This window comes from Sprattus sprattus (genome assembly GCF_963457725.1).
Source record: "Sprattus sprattus genome assembly, chromosome: 20".
NCBI classification, from domain to species: domain Eukaryota; kingdom Metazoa; phylum Chordata; class Actinopteri; order Clupeiformes; family Clupeidae; genus Sprattus; species Sprattus sprattus.
Genome location: NC_137918.1, coordinates 8,281,769 through 8,301,952, shown reverse-complemented (window position 1 = coordinate 8,301,952; position 20,184 = coordinate 8,281,769). Strand labels below are relative to the sequence as shown.

General features: G+C 46.0%; 1 protein-coding gene across 1 annotated transcript in view; it reads right to left on the bottom strand.

Moving 5' to 3' along the window:
* The window catches only part of pkhd1l1.1 (PKHD1 like 1, tandem duplicate 1), a gene marked incomplete at both ends in the record, with an annotated part of 71,269 nt that overhangs the window by 9,366 nt on the left and 41,719 nt on the right, over window positions 1-20,184 (bottom strand). The window contains 28 exons of the mRNA XM_080858741.1: window positions 42-164; window positions 648-796; window positions 1,130-1,220; window positions 1,322-1,443; window positions 1,802-1,928; window positions 2,262-2,365; window positions 2,977-3,150; window positions 3,653-3,782; window positions 4,170-4,288; window positions 4,834-4,963; window positions 5,622-5,779; window positions 6,285-6,373; window positions 7,004-7,181; window positions 7,777-7,936; window positions 8,287-8,438; window positions 8,844-9,035; window positions 9,330-10,359; window positions 11,357-11,493; window positions 11,837-12,078; window positions 12,757-12,886; window positions 13,328-13,537; window positions 14,105-14,261; window positions 14,997-15,153; window positions 15,699-15,873; window positions 16,140-16,289; window positions 16,779-17,027; window positions 17,305-18,292; window positions 18,587-19,659. Coding sequence (XP_080714867.1) covers window positions 42-164; window positions 648-796; window positions 1,130-1,220; window positions 1,322-1,443; window positions 1,802-1,928; window positions 2,262-2,365; window positions 2,977-3,150; window positions 3,653-3,782; window positions 4,170-4,288; window positions 4,834-4,963; window positions 5,622-5,779; window positions 6,285-6,373; window positions 7,004-7,181; window positions 7,777-7,936; window positions 8,287-8,438; window positions 8,844-9,035; window positions 9,330-10,359; window positions 11,357-11,493; window positions 11,837-12,078; window positions 12,757-12,886; window positions 13,328-13,537; window positions 14,105-14,261; window positions 14,997-15,153; window positions 15,699-15,873; window positions 16,140-16,289; window positions 16,779-17,027; window positions 17,305-18,292; window positions 18,587-19,659 — 6,896 coding nt within the window. The remainder of the gene's footprint in view (window positions 1-41; window positions 165-647; window positions 797-1,129; window positions 1,221-1,321; window positions 1,444-1,801; window positions 1,929-2,261; window positions 2,366-2,976; window positions 3,151-3,652; window positions 3,783-4,169; window positions 4,289-4,833; window positions 4,964-5,621; window positions 5,780-6,284; window positions 6,374-7,003; window positions 7,182-7,776; window positions 7,937-8,286; window positions 8,439-8,843; window positions 9,036-9,329; window positions 10,360-11,356; window positions 11,494-11,836; window positions 12,079-12,756; window positions 12,887-13,327; window positions 13,538-14,104; window positions 14,262-14,996; window positions 15,154-15,698; window positions 15,874-16,139; window positions 16,290-16,778; window positions 17,028-17,304; window positions 18,293-18,586; window positions 19,660-20,184) is intronic.

Genomic DNA, 20,184 nt, shown 5'->3' with positions numbered 1-20,184 from the left:
TTCACCAGTGCGTGCGTTCCCTGGCTATCAAAGCTACATACCTGAATATGGACGGTTTTATCAGCATACAGGTGTTGCAAAGAGGGCGGGGAATAGATGATTGACATGATGCCCATCCCGTTATCCACCAGAGTGATGTTAGATATCTGGATATTCATGGAAACCTTCAGGAAAAGAAGAGTTGTTAGATATCTGCACATTCATGGACACCTTTAGGAAATGATGAGTTGTTTTTTTAATTAAGCTCAAACACAGAGTTCATAAACAGATCTTAAGTGGGCAAAGTGGATTTAAAAACGTTGTTTTACGATGTCAATACTGACAAATGAAACTACTCAAATACTTTTACATGGAGGCTAAATACTCAAATGTCAATAATTCCAACCTTGAAAGTACTTGTAAAAATTCATCAGATCAAATGTTCAGTGTTGATCTACTGATATTTAGGAGTTTTACGCCGCCATTACAAGCCCATGACCCCTTAATTTCAGAGTCAACTGATCAACTGGCGAGGCTGATGACCCCTTTGAGTGATGACCCCTGAGGCTGATGACCCCTTTGAGTGATGACCCCTGAGGCTGATGACCCCTTTGAGTGATGACCCCTGAGGCTGATGACCCCTTTGAGTGATGACCCCTGAGGCTGACCTGGAAGTAGATACCGAAGTCAAAGCTGCGCCACACGGTAAAGCCCTGGATGTGTGAGCAGCCCGGCAGGCCGTCCTTGTTCATCATGATGCCGTAGATGCCGCCGTGGGCCTCGTTATCCTGCCACGCCTGCACCGGATTCACCGTTCCTGGTCAGGTGATATATTTCAGCAGTCAGGGCAAAGGGTCACAATAATTCAATTAAATTCTATTCAATTAAATTCTATTTAATTAAATTCTATTTGATTCAATTCTATTAAATTCTATTACATTATTGAGCAATTTATATTGTCTTAAGGCCACACAGTAGAAGAACATTTGTTAATGTCTTTGAAGTCTGGATCCACAACATACAATACAAATTAACGATATGTGTACATAATGTGTTAATAAATCATTTCAAGTTTCAAATAAAGTTTGGCAGTTAGTAGAAGTAAACCTAATAAAAGTAAATGATCCTGTTAGGTTAAAAAGGTCATTACCTGGGCATGGCTCTCCATCAATAAGGTACCCTGATCTCTCATAACCTGCAACTATGTTGCCGATGAGAACCGTATTTGTGCCTTCATTCACCTTAAAGAGAAAAGAAACAATCCTTGTCAATTTGACAAAAAACAAGGGCCTAGTGCCTAAGGCCACTGTTACAATTGATCCACCTGCTAGTGAGCACTGACCTCTATAGCGGCGGTCCAGTCATAGTTAAACTTCTCCTCTCTGCCCTGGTAGGACCCTGGCCACAGGGTCATGGTCACCAGGTTCCTTCTGATCAGGTTGGTGCTGCCCCATACTCTGATACCTTTACACAAGATGAGTTTCACAACACACAGATGAGTTTCACAACACACAGATGGGTAGGACGTGATGTGTGACTATCGACCTATAACTTATATTTACAATATTGTGTTTTACTCAAGCGTTTCACAATATTTAATTATTTTTGTCAAGCCAGCGGTGAATGCAGTCAAATGACACTGCTGCACCTTGGTAATCTCTCTCCACCATCTTCTATATAGGCTGATAGTATACAGACTCAAATGTCAGCCCAAAATGGGAGAGCCACTTTAGCCAACAGTGAAGGAACTATTCTACTTTCCACCCTTCAATATCCACTGATTTTTTACTCTATAACGCGTCACAAAAATTAAAGCACCTACCTTGTCCTACAGTGAAGTAGATGACATTGTCATCTACAGTCAGTCCATCTGTGCCAAAGACGCCAATGGCAGGGGAGAAGCCGTCATGGAAACCACATCCCTGGATGTAGGACTCCATCTCAGGCACCTAGAGGGATAAAAGCCAACACCTTATAACCACGACAACAACAACACCTTATAACAGTGACAACAACAACAACACCTTATAACAACGACAACAACAACACCTTATAACCACGACAACAACAACACCGTATAACCACGACAACAACAACACCTTATACCGTAACAGCGACAACAATGTTGTTTTAGTTTGTTCAACTGGTCACATAGCAGTTAGCATTTGACAGGGCTTCACTGGTGGAGGGCCTCTATACCACTCCAGTGTCTGAAGTAAATGTGTGGTTGCCCGAAATAGAAATGTGGTTTGTGTCAGAAGAGATTGTGTGTTTCCTCTCACCTCTCCCAAATTGACAAAAGCTACAGAGTATCGCGGGTCATAGGAATCGGACCATCCCTCCTGTCCAGTGTGGTAAAACTCCACATTCCTTATCTGAGCTTTTCCTGAGAGGAGAAAAACACGTCACGTTTTAACATGCTGCATTGAGGCATATCACATACCAACATGTAAGGAATATCATGACGATCATCACGTTTTAACATGCTGTATTGTGCAATATCACATATCAACATGTTAGGAATATCATGATTATCATCACGTTTTAACATGCTGTATTGTAGCATATCACATATCAGCAAATATATAATATCATGATGATCATCACGTTTTAACATGCTGTATTGTGGCATATCACATATCAACATGTAAGGAATATCATGATGATCATCACGTTTTAACATGCTGTATTGTGGCATATCACATATCAACATGTAAGGAATATCATGATGATCATCACGTTTTAACATGCTGTATTGTGCCATATCACATATCAACATGTAAGGAATATCATGATGATCATCACGTTTTAACATGCTGTATTGTGCCATATCACATATCAACATGTAAGGAATATCATGATGATCATCACGTTTTAACATGCTGTATTGTGCCATATCACATATCAACAAATATAGAATATCATGATGATCATCTCATGTCATGATGTATAGTGATGTATGTAAAGTAGGATAAGCCTATGATTATGTTTTATTACCTCTGTAGTCGATTCCTCCCTCTGAGAAGGTGCCCACCAGCAGGCGAGCGCCGAATGATTGGCTGTAGAGTTCAGGGTGGGCGTGGCCAATAATCTTGATGTTCCTGGTCAGCAGTCCCACATCTGCTGCCAGTGTGTAGGTCCTAGAGGAGCCGCTGATGCTATAGGTCTCCCCTAAAAGACAAAAACATTCTTTTCTGTGTTCTTTTGATAATACATTCTTTTCCATTATATATGTTGGCACTGAATAATGGGTAGTAATATACAGCAGTACAAGCTTTAAAGGTTGATGGTAAATGAGCCAATGTGCTTCTTTTCAAAAGAGCGCCATCAATAAGGCTCCTAATGTGTTGACTTGCATGTCTTCATGCAATGTGACGCTCATGATAGCAGTAACCCTCTGAATTGGCTCAAGACTCAGGACAATACTGTTCACTGGTAAAATGCCATTCATTCATAAAATGTGCTTTAGTAGGGAGTTATGTGTCTTTGGGGTGACTGACCGATATTAGTGTGTGTGAGCAGCTCGTTCAGTGTGAGTGTGTATGTGTGAGTGTGTGAGTGTGTGTGTGTGTGTGTGTGTGTGTGAGACTGACCGATATGAGTTTGTGTGTGCTCGCTCAGTGTGAGTGTGTGTGTGTGTGTGTGTGTTTGTGTGTGTGTGTGTGTGACTGACCGATATGAGTGTGTGTGAGCGGTTCGCTCAGTGTGAGTGTCCTTCTGTCATCAGAGATGGCGGATATGGTCCTCTTCTCCGTCTGCCATGGGTCATAACTGGTGGTGGAGATGACCACTTCATCCCCTGCCTAAAACACAACACAGGTATTACTCTACCCAACCCTTAGCATGGACTATTCAAACACATCACAGGTATTACTCTACTCAACCCTTAGCATGGACTATTACTCTACGCAACCATTTCCTGACGGAGATAACTCCATAATAGCTGACTCTACCTCAGCATCGGCCTTGCAAGGTTCCAGACGATGTTAAACAGCGGATTGCTCATGAACCCATAAAAATATCCTTTGTTTATAAAAGTGGTAGTTTTGTCAATATAAGCCCCATCATTGATGTGTTGCATCACAGTTAAGTCACATCACATTTCAAATTAAAGCCCCCAGAGCCCCCAGCTTCTAATAGTAATGAGCAGTTTAGGATCGGAGGACAAGCCCCCTCAGAGAAGCTCTTACCTGCCAGTCAACAGCCTGACGAAGGGTGAGGGTGGCTGTGCCAGCTGAGGCTGTGCTTGCCAGTTTGGTGTGGTAGATGTCGTGGGGCTTTCCATAGAGATCCAGAATGCCAAACACACCTGTGGAAGAGCAGAGGCAGCAGGAATGTCTAACTGTTCTTCATATATTTAGTCAAATTCTTTATAATACACTCCCATTTAACTGCTAGAGGGCTGACTCTGGGATGCAAGTATGAAACTTTACCAGAGGGGGAAGAAATCAAAGTAATTCTAATACTTTGTATTAGTAGCGCACTATACTGCATATCATGAATGATTAAAGAGTAAACATAGACTTCTCGCTTCCATTTCAGTGGCAGGACTCTGCCTCTCAGTAGGCAGATTACATCCTGCTATCTTTAGCACCCTGAGTATTCAATGCTATCTTTATTAGCATACTGAGTCTTCAATGCTATCTTTATTAGCATACTGAGTCTTTACTGCTGTCTTTAGCATCTTGAGTCATCACTGCTATCTTTAGCATCTTGAGTCATCACTGCTATCTTTAGCATCTTGAGTCTTCACTGCTATCTTAAGCACACTGAGTCTTCAATGCTATGTTTATTAGCATACTTAGTCTTCACTGCTATCATTAGCACCCTGAGTGGTGTGATGTGGGTCCTCACCCAGCACTTTGGAGCCCTGGTTGGGGCCCATGGGCAGCAGCCACTCGGGGGTGTAGTGAGTTCCTCTCAGGACGATGTGCAGTTCACCGCTGAAGGGCTCGTCCTCCCAGCCTGCTATCAGATGACCTCCCTGCAGCAGGACAGAGCACAAAAGGCTTAACCAAGTAATTTATCTTTTTTTTTTTAAGATTTGTTTTTGGCTTTTTAATGCCTTTAATTGATAGGTTAGTGAAGAGTGGGACAGGAAATGAGAGGGAGACGAGGTGGGGAGTGGACTGGAGAAATGACATTGGGCAGGATTCAAACCTGTATCAATGGGCGGTAAGCCCGAATGTGGTTGAGGCTACTGTGTGAGCTACAGTGCCCCCCCAAGTGATTTATCTTGTTGGATGCGTAGGTGTTGGAGATGCCACTGACACTGTGGGTCTCCCTGACAGACACCAACACAGCTGACTGTTTGTTTCTAACCCATAATGTTCCAACACATCAAAAACAGAATATCACAGCAAAAGGTCATTGACATGGTCAGGAATAATGATTTTTAATTGTTGTTTAATTGTGTCTTTCTAACTTTGCTTTCATCAAAGAATCCTCCATTTGCTTTTCTTGCAAAAACAAGGGCATTTCCAGGTGACCCCAAACTTTTAAATGGCAGTGTATATCGTAATAGTTACGCTATTTGGCTTTTGTCCAAACCAACTTACAATATTTTGAGAACTTGAAATATTTTAAATATTTAAGAACAATATAAACGTGTTTCTAAATGTTCCCGTTCTGTGTGAGCTCACCTGAATGGAAATGTAGGTGGCGTCCAGGACGATTTTGTTGGCTGTGGCGCGTCTGCGGCGAGAGGAAGTGGTGTTCATGTCATTGGGGACCTCCAGCACACCCAGCACCGTCAATTTGTTCAGAGGAGGGGTGTCCTCATCTAGCACCATCCAAGACCCTGTGGACGCAAAACAAGTGAAAAAGATTGTGAAGGCGGTGGTGTTTGATGATGATGATGAGGATGAGGACGATTAAGGTAAAGAAGGCTATGATGGTGGTGATCGTGATGGTTGAGGTCAGTGATGGAGATAATGGAGTGTGTGTACAGTATGAACAGTACATCCAGACATGTATGTGTGAATCAGATGAATGTGTCTAGAAGCAGTGCTAAACACTGAGTGAACTGTATGTACAGTATGTGTGTGTGTGTGTGTGTGTGTGTATGTGTGTGTGTGTGTGTGTGTGTGTGTGTGTGTGTGTGTGTGTGTGTGTGTGTGTGTGTGTGTGTGTGTGTGTGTGTGTGTGTGTATGAGTGTGTGTGTGTGTATGTGTGTGTGTGTGTGTGTGTGTGTGTGTGTGTGTGTGTGTGTGTGTGTGTGTGTGTGTGTGTGTATGAGTGTGTGTGTGTGTGTGTGTGTGTGTGTGTGTGTGTGTGTGTCTACAGTAGAGAAGGAACCAGTTACCTATTGGGATAACCACATCAGAGCCCTCTCTTGGCACGGTGAAGTTGTTCTCCGCAGACGAGAGCCAGAAGGACTCGCTGGACCAGGTGCTGAAGTTGTAGAGAATGAAAAGAGAAGCTTTTAGATGCAAGTTTATTACAACTGTGTGTGTGTGTGTGTCACGAGTTGGGACATTTTTTGTTTGCCTGTTGTGTTTCTATTCAATAAGTCACTAAGCGATCTGTGTAACTCAAGTCACCAAGTTGAAGTAATCTCTTATCTACTGTGAGTTTTTGGATACTCCTTGTTTCTTTCTTACTGTTTAGCAGTTAGATGTTTTAGTTTTTTACTTGTTCTGGAGCATGCATTTACCTGGCTTGTCTGCCCTGTTTTTTGGGACTTTCCCTACCTCTGGTTTTTCTTCTGGATCTCACCAGCCAGCAGGAGATTCTGGCTCGCCATGATCAGCTAATTTGGCAGTTGGGCCAGACACCTCAGAACCTGACTCCTTGAGCTCCAAACCCCCCCCCCCCCCCACCAGATGCCTGACAGTGTGAGTGTGTGTGTGTGTGTGTGTGTGTGTGTGTGTGTGTGTGTGTGTGTGTGTGTGTGTGTGTGTGTGTGTGTGTGTGTGTGTGTGTGTGTGTGTGTGTGTCTGAGTGTGTGTCTGAGTGTGTGTGTGTGTGTGTGTGTGTGTGTGTTTGTACATTTGGTTGTATGTGTGTTTGTGTTTGACTCACATAAAGTCATCCGGCCTTCGTGAGGGTAGCGGGGCGAGTGTTGCTGGGGGAGGCGGCGGTGGGGGCTGGCAGTTAGGGTAGAAGCAGCTGGACACAGCGAAGTCCACCTCCCTGTCCACTGTCTCAGGGTCCACACTGGAACGTCTTCTACGGCGACTGTGTGTGTCTTTTCCGGACACTGAGAATGGCGGAGACAGGCAGATCAGTCTTATGTGTCTTGTGCACTGCAATCAGTCTTTCATCCAGTGCAGTTAACATGTTTGTCAGTGCAGTCAATAAGCCTTACAAGTTAGCATCACAACAAATGAAGTTACTGTGCTAGCCAGTGCAGTCAATGTCTTAACCAGTGCATTGAATTTCTTAGCCTGTCAAGCCGTTCAAAATCTAGTTTACTGAAGTCAATGTCTTATCCACTGCAGTGTGTGTAGTGAGTGTGATGCCTAGAATTAGAAGTGGGGTATGCATATATTTAAAGTGTCTTGAGTTGAACCAAAGTCATTAGGTCTTGGCCATTATCTAAGTTCTCGAAGACAACAACTCAATGCACTCAGGATTCTGACACAACACGCACACACCTTGGCAGTAGTGGTTGTGTTACTATTACACGAAATATGATACATAAGCCTTTTATGATTTGAGGCAGAAATGTTGATATTTGAAAATGGGTATTGGTTTCAACAACATCAAATGATTCTATTGTAGGGTCGTGAAACAGACACAGTGGAGAAATGGTGGTCAGAGTTGACCCCTAGGGGGCAGTAGAGACGCTTCACCTAAGTAGTACAGGTTGTTGGTGTTCTTGTCCATATACCAGTCTCCATTCACATTATCATCATTCGTCAGAGGGGAGGTGGAGCCATTTCTCTTGTCCATGATAAAGAAACTGTCTGGACTCTGAGTCAGATTGTGGTTGATGATGATGAACTCGTCGCGCTGTCAGTATGATAGAGGAAAGAGAGAGAGAGAGAGAGAGAGAGATAGTGAGAGTGAGAGATAGAGGGAGTGAGAGAGAGAGAGAGTGTGTGAGTGAGAGTGAGATATAGAGAGAGAGTAAGAGAGAGAGATAGTGAGAGTGAGAGATAGTGAGAGTGAGAGATAGAGGGAGTGAGAGAAAGAGGGAGTGAGAGAGGGAGAGATAGAGGGAGAGAGAGGGAGAGGGAGAGAGAGGGAGAGAGAGAGAGGAGAGAGACGGAGGAAAGAATGACCAACATGAGAAAAAGGAGAAACTTAAGAAAACCTAAGGAAAACATTTCAGCTTCATTTTGATGGGTCATGTGGCTTACCTTAAACCCATAGAAAGTGGAGTCATATGATACATTGGTGACCTGAGCCACACCATCAAAGTGCCACCTGTACGTCTGTCCAGATTGAAGCATCGCCATCCAGCCAAACTTGTGAGTCATCCTCTTCTTCATGTATGGAACCTCACTTGCCCCTATAGAACAAACGTTGCAACACTCTTGTTTATCAGGGTATAGAATGTGTAGAAATGCTAGAGATGCTATTTCACTCTTGATTATCATGGAAAAGAAAACTTCCTTTGCTTGTGGTACTATGTGTAGAAATGCTAGTGCCTCCACAACCACTAGGGGTCCCTTTTGTGTCACTTTTGTGAAATCCTGCACACTTTTTCACTCACTATTTCATATGTATGTTTGTGTGTGTGTGTGTGTGTGTGTGTGTATGAGTCTATGTGTCTGTATGTATGTGTGTGTGTGTGTGTGTGTGTGTGTGTATGTGTGTATGAGTCCGTATGCATGTATGTGTGTCTGTGTGTGTGTGTATATGCGTATGTGAATGCCCACATGTATGTGTATGTGTATGTGCATAGTGGACTCACCAAAGTCATTGGAGAAGATGGCAAGGTTACTCTCCAGGGAGGTGGGCGTTGGGTGGTTGAAGGACAGGCGGTGGAAGTTGACGCTTGGATCACAGATGACCCCGGGGAAGCCAACACTCCAGTCAGCGTGAGACGTGCATAGAGCCGGGTCCAACAGGGGGCTCGCTGGCACCACCTTACTGCCCACAGAGCCTGGTCATAACATAACATATTTCACAGGTCATTACATATTACAGAGGTCATTACATGATTCTGGTTATCAAATGACATATTATAGAGTTCAGAACAGGAGCCTGGTCATGACAGAGATCAGAAAATGAACCCAATCAGGTCCTTGCGAGATTGGTGAGGTATTGTTGGCAATGATGTAATCAACTGTGTATGTCACAGCAAAGATGAAAGATAAATATTCCTCTGAAGTTATTATTTAGATGTACAAGGAATCAAAGGCCTCAGAGCCCACTTTGTGCGGTGTTGTTTGAGTACCTGTGAGGGAGCCATCCAGGTCGATGAGGTTGACCTCGTGCTCCCACCTGAAGCCAGCCTTGTTGGGCGAGTTGTAGTACTGGATCCCAGAGAACCGGGCACCCCATCCCCCACAGCGCTCTATGCAGGTCCCGTCAATCTTCGCCACTCCGATGGCCGTGCAGCCTGGCCGGTCAAAGTTCATGAATGTGCTGGAGTTGACGCTCATGCCATCGTCCAGCGGCAGGATGACCCCTCTGGTCGAGCAATAGTCATCGCCTAGCAACAGCTCATCCAAATAGCCAACCATGGTGCTGTTGACAACAGCCGCCCCAGCCTCCTCGCTGAAGTCCCTGACGTAGTTGCTGATGATGCGTTTCCCCTCGATGCCCGCCTTCTCGTTGTTGACCATGACGAAGCCGTTGAACTGCACGGCGCCCACGTCCACCCACTCCGCTCCCTTCTCGCAGTTCCAAGTGGTCAGCGTGCGGAATACGGCGGGCTCTGGCCTACTGCTCCGGCAGCTGCCGTCCTTCACCGGGTAGTACTCCTTGAAGATCCACAAGCCGAACCAGCCCTGCGAGTGGACCGTGTTGTTGGCGAACTCGCCCAGCGGCACACGCTGCTGGCAAATGTTTGGGTCATAGCTGGGACCGTCGGGATTCTTGTGCATGCGGTACCAGAACCCAAAGTGGGTCCCGCCAGCTGCGGCGTTGTGCCGGATGACGTTGTTGGGGTTGGTGACCCAGTAGGCGGCGGGGGTGACGTCGTCGTTGAGCAGGCTGGTGCTCTGCTTGACGAACACGGCCAGGTTGTACTGGAGCACGTTGCCCGTCTCGATGCCATCCTCGATGAAGAAGGCGCCGCCCATGATGTTGTAGATGACGTTTCGTTCCACCAAGAGGCGGTGCGTGTTGTGGATGGTCACGGCGCGGTTGAAGGTTTGGTGGAGGGAACAGCCGCGCACGTAGGACTTGAAGTTGACGTCGCCCATCAAGTGCCAGTGGATAGGGTAGCGGCCCAGACGGAAGGCCTGGCCTGCGTTGAACATCTGTGGAGGGGGACACACTCTATGAGACCCCTTTCAGCTCTCCAATGATGTGACATCATAATATCCAATATTCCAACATCTCATATTCCAACACATTCCAATTCTAACATTAACACTGCAGTGAGAGTGTATCATAACATAGAGCTGCGTTCTGTAATATCGCAAAGGTGTTAATTATTGGACGGCGCGTGTTATCGGCTAACGTTTGTGTTGTCATGGTAATCCATTATTAAACCACCAATAAATAAAGCCACCAATAAATAAAGCAGGATTCCAGTCAATGGAAAAATGGCCTCTCCCCACCGGCGATTGTTGTTGTGTACGATTTTCTATCAGTTCTCACCACACAACGACGTCTCATCTTTGCTCCTTGAATGTCGATATGTAATGGTATGGAGTTATTGAAACTTACTACGTGTAAAAAAGACTAGAAATTAAATGTTTATTTTTCAAGTCTCAAGCCTATAAAGTTGCACTGGGTGCCTTTAATCCATTATTAAACTTAGCATTTTGATTGTTTAACAGAATGGCCGATATTTGACACTGTTCGATAACTGACATAGCTGCGCTACAATGAATATTCCTGAAAACAGGATTAAGAAACTTCAGAATTATTAGGTAGCTATTGTAGAAAAGGATTCAGTCAGCATTATCATTGCCTTATGGCGAGAAGGATTCAACTGCTAAGCTGTCCCAGAAGCTGGTAGTAGTCAGTTCATGATGAATGTCAAAAAGTGTAAATGCACACAACAAAAGTTATTGACCTGTACCTCAGTTATGGGGCTTTACCTCAACGTGTTCAATTCTGCCAATGGCCAGGTTAGTGATTATGAGGCTCTACCTCAACGTGTTCAATTCTGCCGATGGCCAGGTTAGTGATAGTGGGACTGTACCTCAACGTGTTCAATTCTGCCGATGGCCAGGTTAGTGATAGTGGGACTGTACCTCAACGTGTTCAATTCTGCCGATGGCCAGGTTAGTGATAGTGGGACTGTACCTCAACGTGTTCAATTCTCCCGATGGCCAGGTTTTCTCCAGGTCTGGCGGCGTGGAACATGATGCAACCTCCAAACTGGTCACTTCCTGTCTCCTCTCCAAACCTCCCCTGGAAGCAGGTCTGTGTCGAAAATTCACCTGCCACCCCCAACCGGATGGATATGGTTTATATCTGGGCACTTAATTGCTGTATAGTATGTTCATGACATACTAAACATTTGCATTTACAAAATCACTTGGTATCACAAAAACGATAAACATTAACATACTGTAGGGTATACTGTGGATTATATCTTTCTAAAAAACCCTATTAACACTGTTGGTGCATGCGCTAGTACAGTTTTTACATTTGCATCTTCAACTCTGCACTAAACCATGAGCTGCACCTTCAACTCTGCACTAAACCATGAGTTGCATCTTCAACTCTGCACTAAACCATGAGTTGCACCTGCAACACTGCACTAAACCATGAGTTGCACACCTGTGTTAAAGCCGTCTGGACAGGCCTCCACCTCATCACTCCACTCAGTGCCGGTCGATCCGCGCACCACAATGTTCCTGGTGAGAAGGCCCACCTCTGCCCTGGCCTCGAACTCCGTCCCATCAGGCAGCGTGACAGACACCCCCAGATGGGTGTACTCCAGGGGCTCCGTCAGCGTGAGCGTCCGGCCGTCTGAGGACACTGAGGAGATGATCCTCACCTCGTTCTCAATCTGGCTGTGCCTGGGGGAGTCACACAGACAGACAGACGCACGTGGCTGGTAGGCAAGGGTGCTGATTTTCAAGCCTGACTTGAGATTGGCCAAAACAATAGGTGAGATGCATTGAAGTCAATGGAATGTGCCGGGTGCTAGCGTGAGATACGAATCAAACATGTATGTCATCAACTCTGGGTTTGGCAGCTGATAACCTAAGATGTGCCTTTGACATTGTGCAAAGCATTTGGAGTCAAGGATTACATTTTTAAGGATCTGATGTCATTCTCAGGATAGTTTGGGCAGTATTTTGAATGGTAACACCGGTATTCCCATCTTTTACGGCCATCAAGTCAGGCGCCTCTCCCCCTTTCGGAGTGCGAGCCTGGGTGATAAAGTCAGCTTAAGACTTCACTTTTACCGGCTTTGGCCTCTCATTTCTTTATTTCAGAGCTTAATGAAAGTGCATGCTGAAAAAGCCCTTTGGGGACATGAGGACTAAAATCAATGGCGTTAAAAGCAGGTTCTTTTCATAATTTTGTTACAACATCAGATCAGATACTGAACATTGTGTCTGTCTGCTCTCTGTTTTCAATAAAAATATATCTTCATTTTAACTTTTTCTTCTACCTCCTGAAAATCCAATCCAAAGGTGATTGTATAATGAGTGGTATCAGGTGCGTATCAGGTTGCTCCTGGTGTTTACCTGTCACCAGTGGTGGCGATGACCACCTGGTCTCCGCTCCTCCAGGTGACCGGGTGTGTGAGGACCAGCGTCGGCGAGCCGCTCCCAGCCGTCTGGGCGAGGCGGGTCCAGGTGACGGGGATGGGGATACCTGGAGAAACCGGTTGAGAGGGATACAGACCGTAAACAGAGAGCTGTACTGCGGGCGCATTGGTGGGGATAGTGGTGTCCGTGTCAGGGGCTTAGCAACTCTCTATGTCAACTCCAAACCCAAGGGGGCAGACTGACGTAACCTTAGCCCCTGGGGAGGGCAGTTTTGGGACATTTTTAATCTAGTCTCTCAAAAAAGGAAATCATATAAATCATAATTATGGAATTATGTTTTTCTTTTATTTGATATGAAATATGTACGGTTAGACATGAACCAGTCGAATTGCTATACTGAAGACATGAAAATGATGAATCTCTGTGTTCATCTGCTGTTGATTTCAAACACACTACGTTTCTGTATGCAGTCGCCTGGGTGCACCACCATTTCCATTCCTGAGTGTATCAGTATAAAACGTTTATATTCATGGATTGTCATCTTTACCATGGAGGTCGAGCACTCCCTCTCGCACTCCCAGGGTCTTGGCTCCGTAGACGGGCAGCTCAGGAGAACCCAGGTTCCCGTGAAGTGTGATGATGGCCTTGTGCTGGAACGGTTCCTCTTCAGTTCCGATCTGCAGCGCTCCTCCATCTACGATCAGGATGTTCTCCGCCTGAAGCTCTATGTCCTTCTCATCAAACACCAGCTTTCCGCCTATCACAGGAGGTCACAAGTTCAGGAGGTAAGAGGTCAGGACACAAATTAGGGTTAGACATTTTATTTGGGAAAGGGTGTTAGACTTTACATACTATTTGATCTATAGTATCCTAAAAAACAAAAAGGTAAAAAGAAACATAGAATTTGCACTTTACACACAATACACTCAAACTACAAATTAAACTTAATCTGTGTATAAACTGTAAGAATGGACCATACAACATTTAAATTAAAGTGTAAAGAATTGTATTTATAGTGTAGTAAAATACTGTAAACTAACTCATATACAGTTTATTGTCTAAGGTTACGGTACAGCAGTGTGTCTTTCCACTAAATCAGTGAGCCGATGCTGACCTTGGATGAGGAGCATCTTGTGTCTGTGTGTGTATGTCTGAGGTTGTATGGTACAGCAGTGCGTCTCTCCACTGAATCAGTGAGCCGTTGCTAATGCTAACCTTGGATGAGGAGCATCTTGTGTATGTGTGTGTGTGTGTGTGTGTCTGAGGTTGTATGGTACAGCAGTGTGTCTGTCCACTGAATCAGTGAGCCGTTGCTAATGCTGACCTTGGATGAGGAGCATCTTGAGCACAGGGGTGCTGGCATCCAGCAGGATGGTCTGGCCCTTAGTGATGACGGCGAACGAGCCCTTCTCTGGGGGAGAGAGACCACCCCAGGTGTACCTGGAGGACCACACGTCTATGTAGAAGAAGTCCGCATGGTCCTGCAAACACACACGAAATAACACGGGGTTGAGCAAAGTGTGTGTGCAGTGTGTAAAAGTGTGTGTGCAGTGTGTGTAAAAGTGTGTGTGCAGTGTGTGTGCAGTGTGTGTAAAGTGTGTGTAAAGTGTGTGTAAAGTGTCACAAAGTGAGTCACAACGGAGAGACAAAGAAAAGACGGAGCAAGTTAATGTTATAATGACAAAATTAGTGAAGCTGGAATATTCAAAGTAATTCAATCAAGTTTGGTGAGAATTTGGCTTCCATTCCAAAATCTTGAAACCTACACTTTACCATTTACTCAACAACAACCTGTCTGCACTTTACCATTCACTCAACAACAACCTGTCTGCACTTTACCATTCACTCAACACCAACCTGTCCACACTTTACCATTTACTCCACAACAACCTGTCCACACATTACCATTTACTCAACAACAACCTGTTCACACTTTACCATTTACTGAACAACAACCTGTTCACACTTTACCATTCACTCAACAACAACCTGTCCACACATTACCATTTACTCAACAACAACCTGTCTACACTTTACCATTTACTGAACAACAACCTGTTCACACTTTACCATTTACTCAACAACAACCTGTCTGCACGTTACCATTCACTCAACAATAACGTGTCTTCCACCTAGCTTCCATACTGAATTATGCAATAAGATGAAAGAATTCCATAAGAAGAAGAATTCTATAATTTGATGAAGAGCCTCCTCACCATCAGAGCAGTGCCTCTGTCCCCGATCTGAACTCGCACTTTAGTCTCCTGAGATCTGGGCTGGGAGTTGGTGACACACACAATGTGTGTTTGGTTGGCAGACTGCACGTCACACACAGATCCTGCGATGGTCACACTAACTTCACTGCTGTTTGTGCTGCAGGAAGAGGTGAGAAATTATATCAGTGGAACGTCATATGAAATTTCCTTTATTATCTTGAATTGTATTGAATTGAATCTGCACTGTGTACATATGAAGGATAAAGGTTGTACAAAGAGTGTTCACACTAAAAGGATAATTCTACACTAACATTATTAATTCCATTTTTGGCATTTTGATATTTGTATTCTGATTATTTTATTAATTTAAGTTTTGTTATTTGAGCACTGCTTCTCCTAATACCTGCAAAAACACCAAACATAATCATCTTCATGATATTGTCATGTATGTATTTAATGCATCTATTTCTGTTAAAACCGGTTCACTTAACTTTGAGTTAAGTGACAGATTTCAAGTATCTATTCATGAGTTCAGCATAGCATGAAAAACACTTCCAGCGAGGCATAGAAATCAAAACATCTCTGGTGCCAAAAACAATACAGACACTGAGACAAGATGGCTTCCAGCCTGAGGCGGTAATGTAAGGCGCTCCCCATCCCCTTTGTGTTCTGGTGCTGCCACAGTTGTGGTTCCGCCCGCACCTGAAATTGGAGCCGGTGATCGTTAGTCTCGTGCCCCCGGCGGTGCCGCCTCTGCGAGGTGTGACCTCGGTGACGGCCGGCGTCAGGGCGGATTTGTACGAGTATCCATTTGAGATGTTCACAGAGTCTTTGCCGTTCATCACCGTGACTGGGCAGAGTTGCTCTGCATCACTTCCTGTGAAGAGCACACGCATCACATAGTCTGTTAACATGCAGGCATGCAGCTAGAAAGCCACAGAAGTAGGCACATTTAATCACAAACATCTCAAACGCCGTGATCTTGTGTTATTTTAAAATCGGACATTCCTTCTCGAATCATCAAAGCCTGCTCATCACAGCACAATAGAGAACAAAAGGTCGTAACGCTTAGATAACTTCCAATGAACTGTTGAATCCTTTAGATAGGATCTGTTTTGTACTGGAGATTAAATGCCATCTTACCATTGGCGGACGGGACCTGGCAGTAGAGGTGGGTAGATGTGGACGTGTCCCTGTGAACCTCACACTCACTCTCACAGATCCACACCTGGGAGGAGCTGGGCTCGAACCCGGTACCCTCAACGCTCACAACGTTGCCTCCACCAACACCCCCTACCGGGGAAAAAACACACGACAGAAAGACATCAGTGATCTGCACAATTGAACATCAGATTCAGTATAAGATGAGTACACAAACCAATAACCTGAGCAAATTGTGCTGAAACATTCACAAGAGCAGCAATAGAAATACACTAAAATATAATAAATAGTTTCAGCATATGAAATAAAATACTAAAGTAAAGTGTCAAGACATATTAAGAACACTCATGATTGAATTGTCATCTTCCCAACACACATTTTAAGTTATTCAGATTGAAATATCTGATTTAGGTTTATAATCGGAGGCAAAGGTGATATGACATTTACTGAACACTGAGGTCGATAGGCAAAGGGGATATGACCTTTAACGGAACACTGAGGTCGATAAGAGTGTTATACCTTCTGAGGGAAGGTGATATGACCTTTTACTGAACACTGGGGTCGATAGGCAAAGGTGATATGACCTTTAACTGAACACTGAGATTGATAAGAGTGTTTTACCTTCAGAGGGAACCACCCCAGAGAGTTGGAGCTCGTAGTTGAAGACCTCCTCGGACGTGGCGTAACCTTTCAGTTTGTGCTGAAGCATGATGGGAAAGGTGCCGCCAGCATGCTCACCCACGGCACACGTGACCTGAGTGTCAGTTACCGCGGCAACGTTGCAGGCGACACCATCTATCTCCACGGAGATGAGGCTGGCGTCAGAACCAAAGCCCGTGCCCGTTAGAGTGATGACTGTGTTGCTGAGTCCTGATAGAGATGGGGAGAGGAAAGGTTCAGTTTGGATTAGTATGACATCATGGTGTTTATACTGTGCAGAAGAACACCCACGCACCTACATCAGTATGAAATGAATGATCAAGCTCCAAGTTGTTTCATGGATATATAAAAATTCAAAAGAGTTGAAAAGCTTAAAAAACATCAGATTGTCAGATATCCATCTAAACATTTTTGTATTACTGCAAGAACTTTACTACTGAAAATGCATTTAAAAACTAAAAAATGTTGAAACTGAGTTCGTTCCTACCTGTTGCCGGGCTGACGTCTGTGACCTCAGGTGTGTGTGCCTGTGAGTAGTTAAAGGTCAGCGGTGGGTACTGCACCTCCAGCACCTCCACAACCACTACCACCACCCCCGCATCATGAGGAGGGGTCAGGCAGCGCACCTCTCCCGGCGTCACCTCTGTGATCCAGCAGGGGGCGCCGTCGAGGCTCACACTGGTTTCTCCTGGCAGGAACCCATTACCTGTGAGCACCAGCGGGGTGCCCCCAGCCGTGCTGCCCGCCCCGGGGCTGAGTGTGGCACGGGCGTCGCTGCTCAGGGTGGCACCATCCCCCTGCGCCAACCCTCGGCTCATCACCACCACCCTCAGCGGATGAGAACCGCCGGGCAGCGGGCCAACGGAGAGGGTGATGGTGGTGTCGGTGACCTCCGCCACCTCAAGACTGATCCCTCCGGCATGGACGGAGACATCGTTGACGTCGCTGCCAAACCCAGTGCCGTTGATGACCACGGAAGTCAGGTTGCCGGTGACTGTGTCGGGGTGAACGCCAAACACATTTGGTGCCAGCGAGGCTGAGTAGGTGAAGGCGCAGTCGCCCTGGCACGAGGTGGCAATGCTGCCCACGTGGACCACCGCAGGCCCACTACGGGTAGCGGTGGGGGACGGGGCCGTGTTGCACACAACCATGGTGTAGTTGGCCCACATAACATCACAAGGGAGGCCGGCCACCGTGACCGCTACTTTCTCTGAGAACCCAGAACCGGTGACGGTCAGCTTGGTGAACCCGGTGTCGCTGCCGCTGGACGGGCTCACCGAGTCCACCACGGGCAGAACCACGAAGCGCCGGTCAATCTCGCTGGGTGCGGTGTTGATGGCAGTGCCGAGGTTACTCACTCGGACAGAGACAGGAAGTGGGATGCCAATGTCCGCGCCGCTGTCCATGCTGAGCTGGCAGAAGATCTCCGTCGCAGTGGCGTTGGCAACCTGGCACGGGTGATCTCCGACCAGCACCTACAGAAGAGCACATTCAGTCAGTCACTCTCCTTAATGTGCTCATATAGAATAATCGCTTTATTTTCTTTGCCGTTATAATTGCTATGAAAAAAGCTGCACAACAAATATTCATCAACCTTTATCTGTTTACGCAGAAACAATTATCCAACAACAAGCTACAATTTGAACATAATATTAAGGATTAAACAAACTAAACAAAGCAAACGACTAAGGACATCTTAAGGTGTGTTGCATCATTTCAGGGATGAAATAAAATGCATATAAGTATATTTAAGGAACTTGTTATTGTACCTCAATGGCACAGCTCTGGGTTCCGAAGCCCATGCCCTGGATGCGGATGAAGTCGAGGGCGTGGCCGTTGGCGGGCGAGATGGCGTGCACCGCAGGACTGGCACAGCTGCTGAAGCTAAAGGAGAGGCCTGTGCCTCCAGAGGGGGTGGAGCTGGGGCAGTCAGGGGGAGAGGGGACGCACTCCAAGGAGGACGTCCCGTTAGAGGAGGTAGCGCCTCCAGAGGGGGTCACGTTAGAGGAGGTAGCGCCTCCAGAAGGGGTCACGTTAGAGGAGGTAGGTGTGTCTCCAGAGGAGGTCACGTTAGAGGAGGTAGGTGTGTCTCCAGAGGAGGTCACGTTGGAGGAGGTAGCGCCTCCAGAGGGGGTCACGTTAGAGGAGGTAGCGCCTCCAGAGGGGGTCACGTTAGAGGAGGTAGGTGTGTCTCCAGAGGAGGTCACGTTGGAGGAGGTAGCGCCTCCAGAGGGGGTCACGTTAGAGGAGGTCCCGTTAGAGGAGGCAGATGCGTCTCCAGAGGAGGTCACGTTGGAGGAGGTAGCGCCTCCAGAGGGGGTCACGTTAGAGGAGGTAGCGCCTCCAGAGGGGGTCACGTTAGAGGAGGTAGCGCCTCCAGAGGGGGTCACGTTGGAGGAGGCAGTGTCTCCAGAGGGGGTCACGTTGGAGGAGGTCTCGTTAGAAGAAGCAGTGTCTCCAGAGGGGGTCACGTTGGAGGATGTCCCGTTAGAAGGAGCAGTGTCTCCAGAGGAGGTCACGTTAGAGGACGCAGATGCGTCTCCAGAGGGGGTCACGTTGGAGGAGGCAGTGTCTCCAGAGGGGGTCACGTTGGAGGAGGTCTCGTTAGAAGAAGCAGTGTCTCCAGAGGGGGTCACGTTGGAGGAGGTCCCGTTAGAAGAAGCAGTGTCTCCAGAGGGGGTCACGTTGGAGGACGCAGATGCGTCTCCAGAGGAGGTCACGTTGGAGGAGGTCCCGTTAGAAGAAGCAGTGTCTCCAGAGGAGGTCCCGTTTGAGGAGGCAGCGTCTCCAGAGGGGGTCACGTTGGAGGAGTCCTCCACAGATCTGCTCACTCGACTCCGGGCTGCAAGGGAGGGGAGAAAAGACTAATTTATCTGATTCTATTTGTCTGTTTGTTGATTGTTTGATTGCTTTGTTCTTTGACATCCTTGGTCGAGCATGACGGAGGAGACATCCTGAGGTGTGTCATCTAGCCCAATGCTGGGTACAGGTGCATAGATAAAACACTCAACACATCACTTTTCCAAATTATTTCTAATAATAATGTAATGTAATAATAATTACAATAGTGGACAAATGTTAGCAATTTATATAAGGTGATATATGATCCATGATATTTGATGAATAATTTGACCTGATTACATTCCATATTACTGCGCAGCGAATGGCAAGGCATTCATATAGCGCATTTCATACCCAGTGTTCCATCTGGCTGTTGCGTTGCTTCAAGGGTTGCGTGGCAACGATTTATTTAGGAACTATAACTTTTAGTGGCGGAAGAATGACGGTTTATCATTAAACATTTTTTCTTAAATTGAATTGTCTTTATTTATGAAACCATATCAAATATTTGTAGTAACAATTTTAG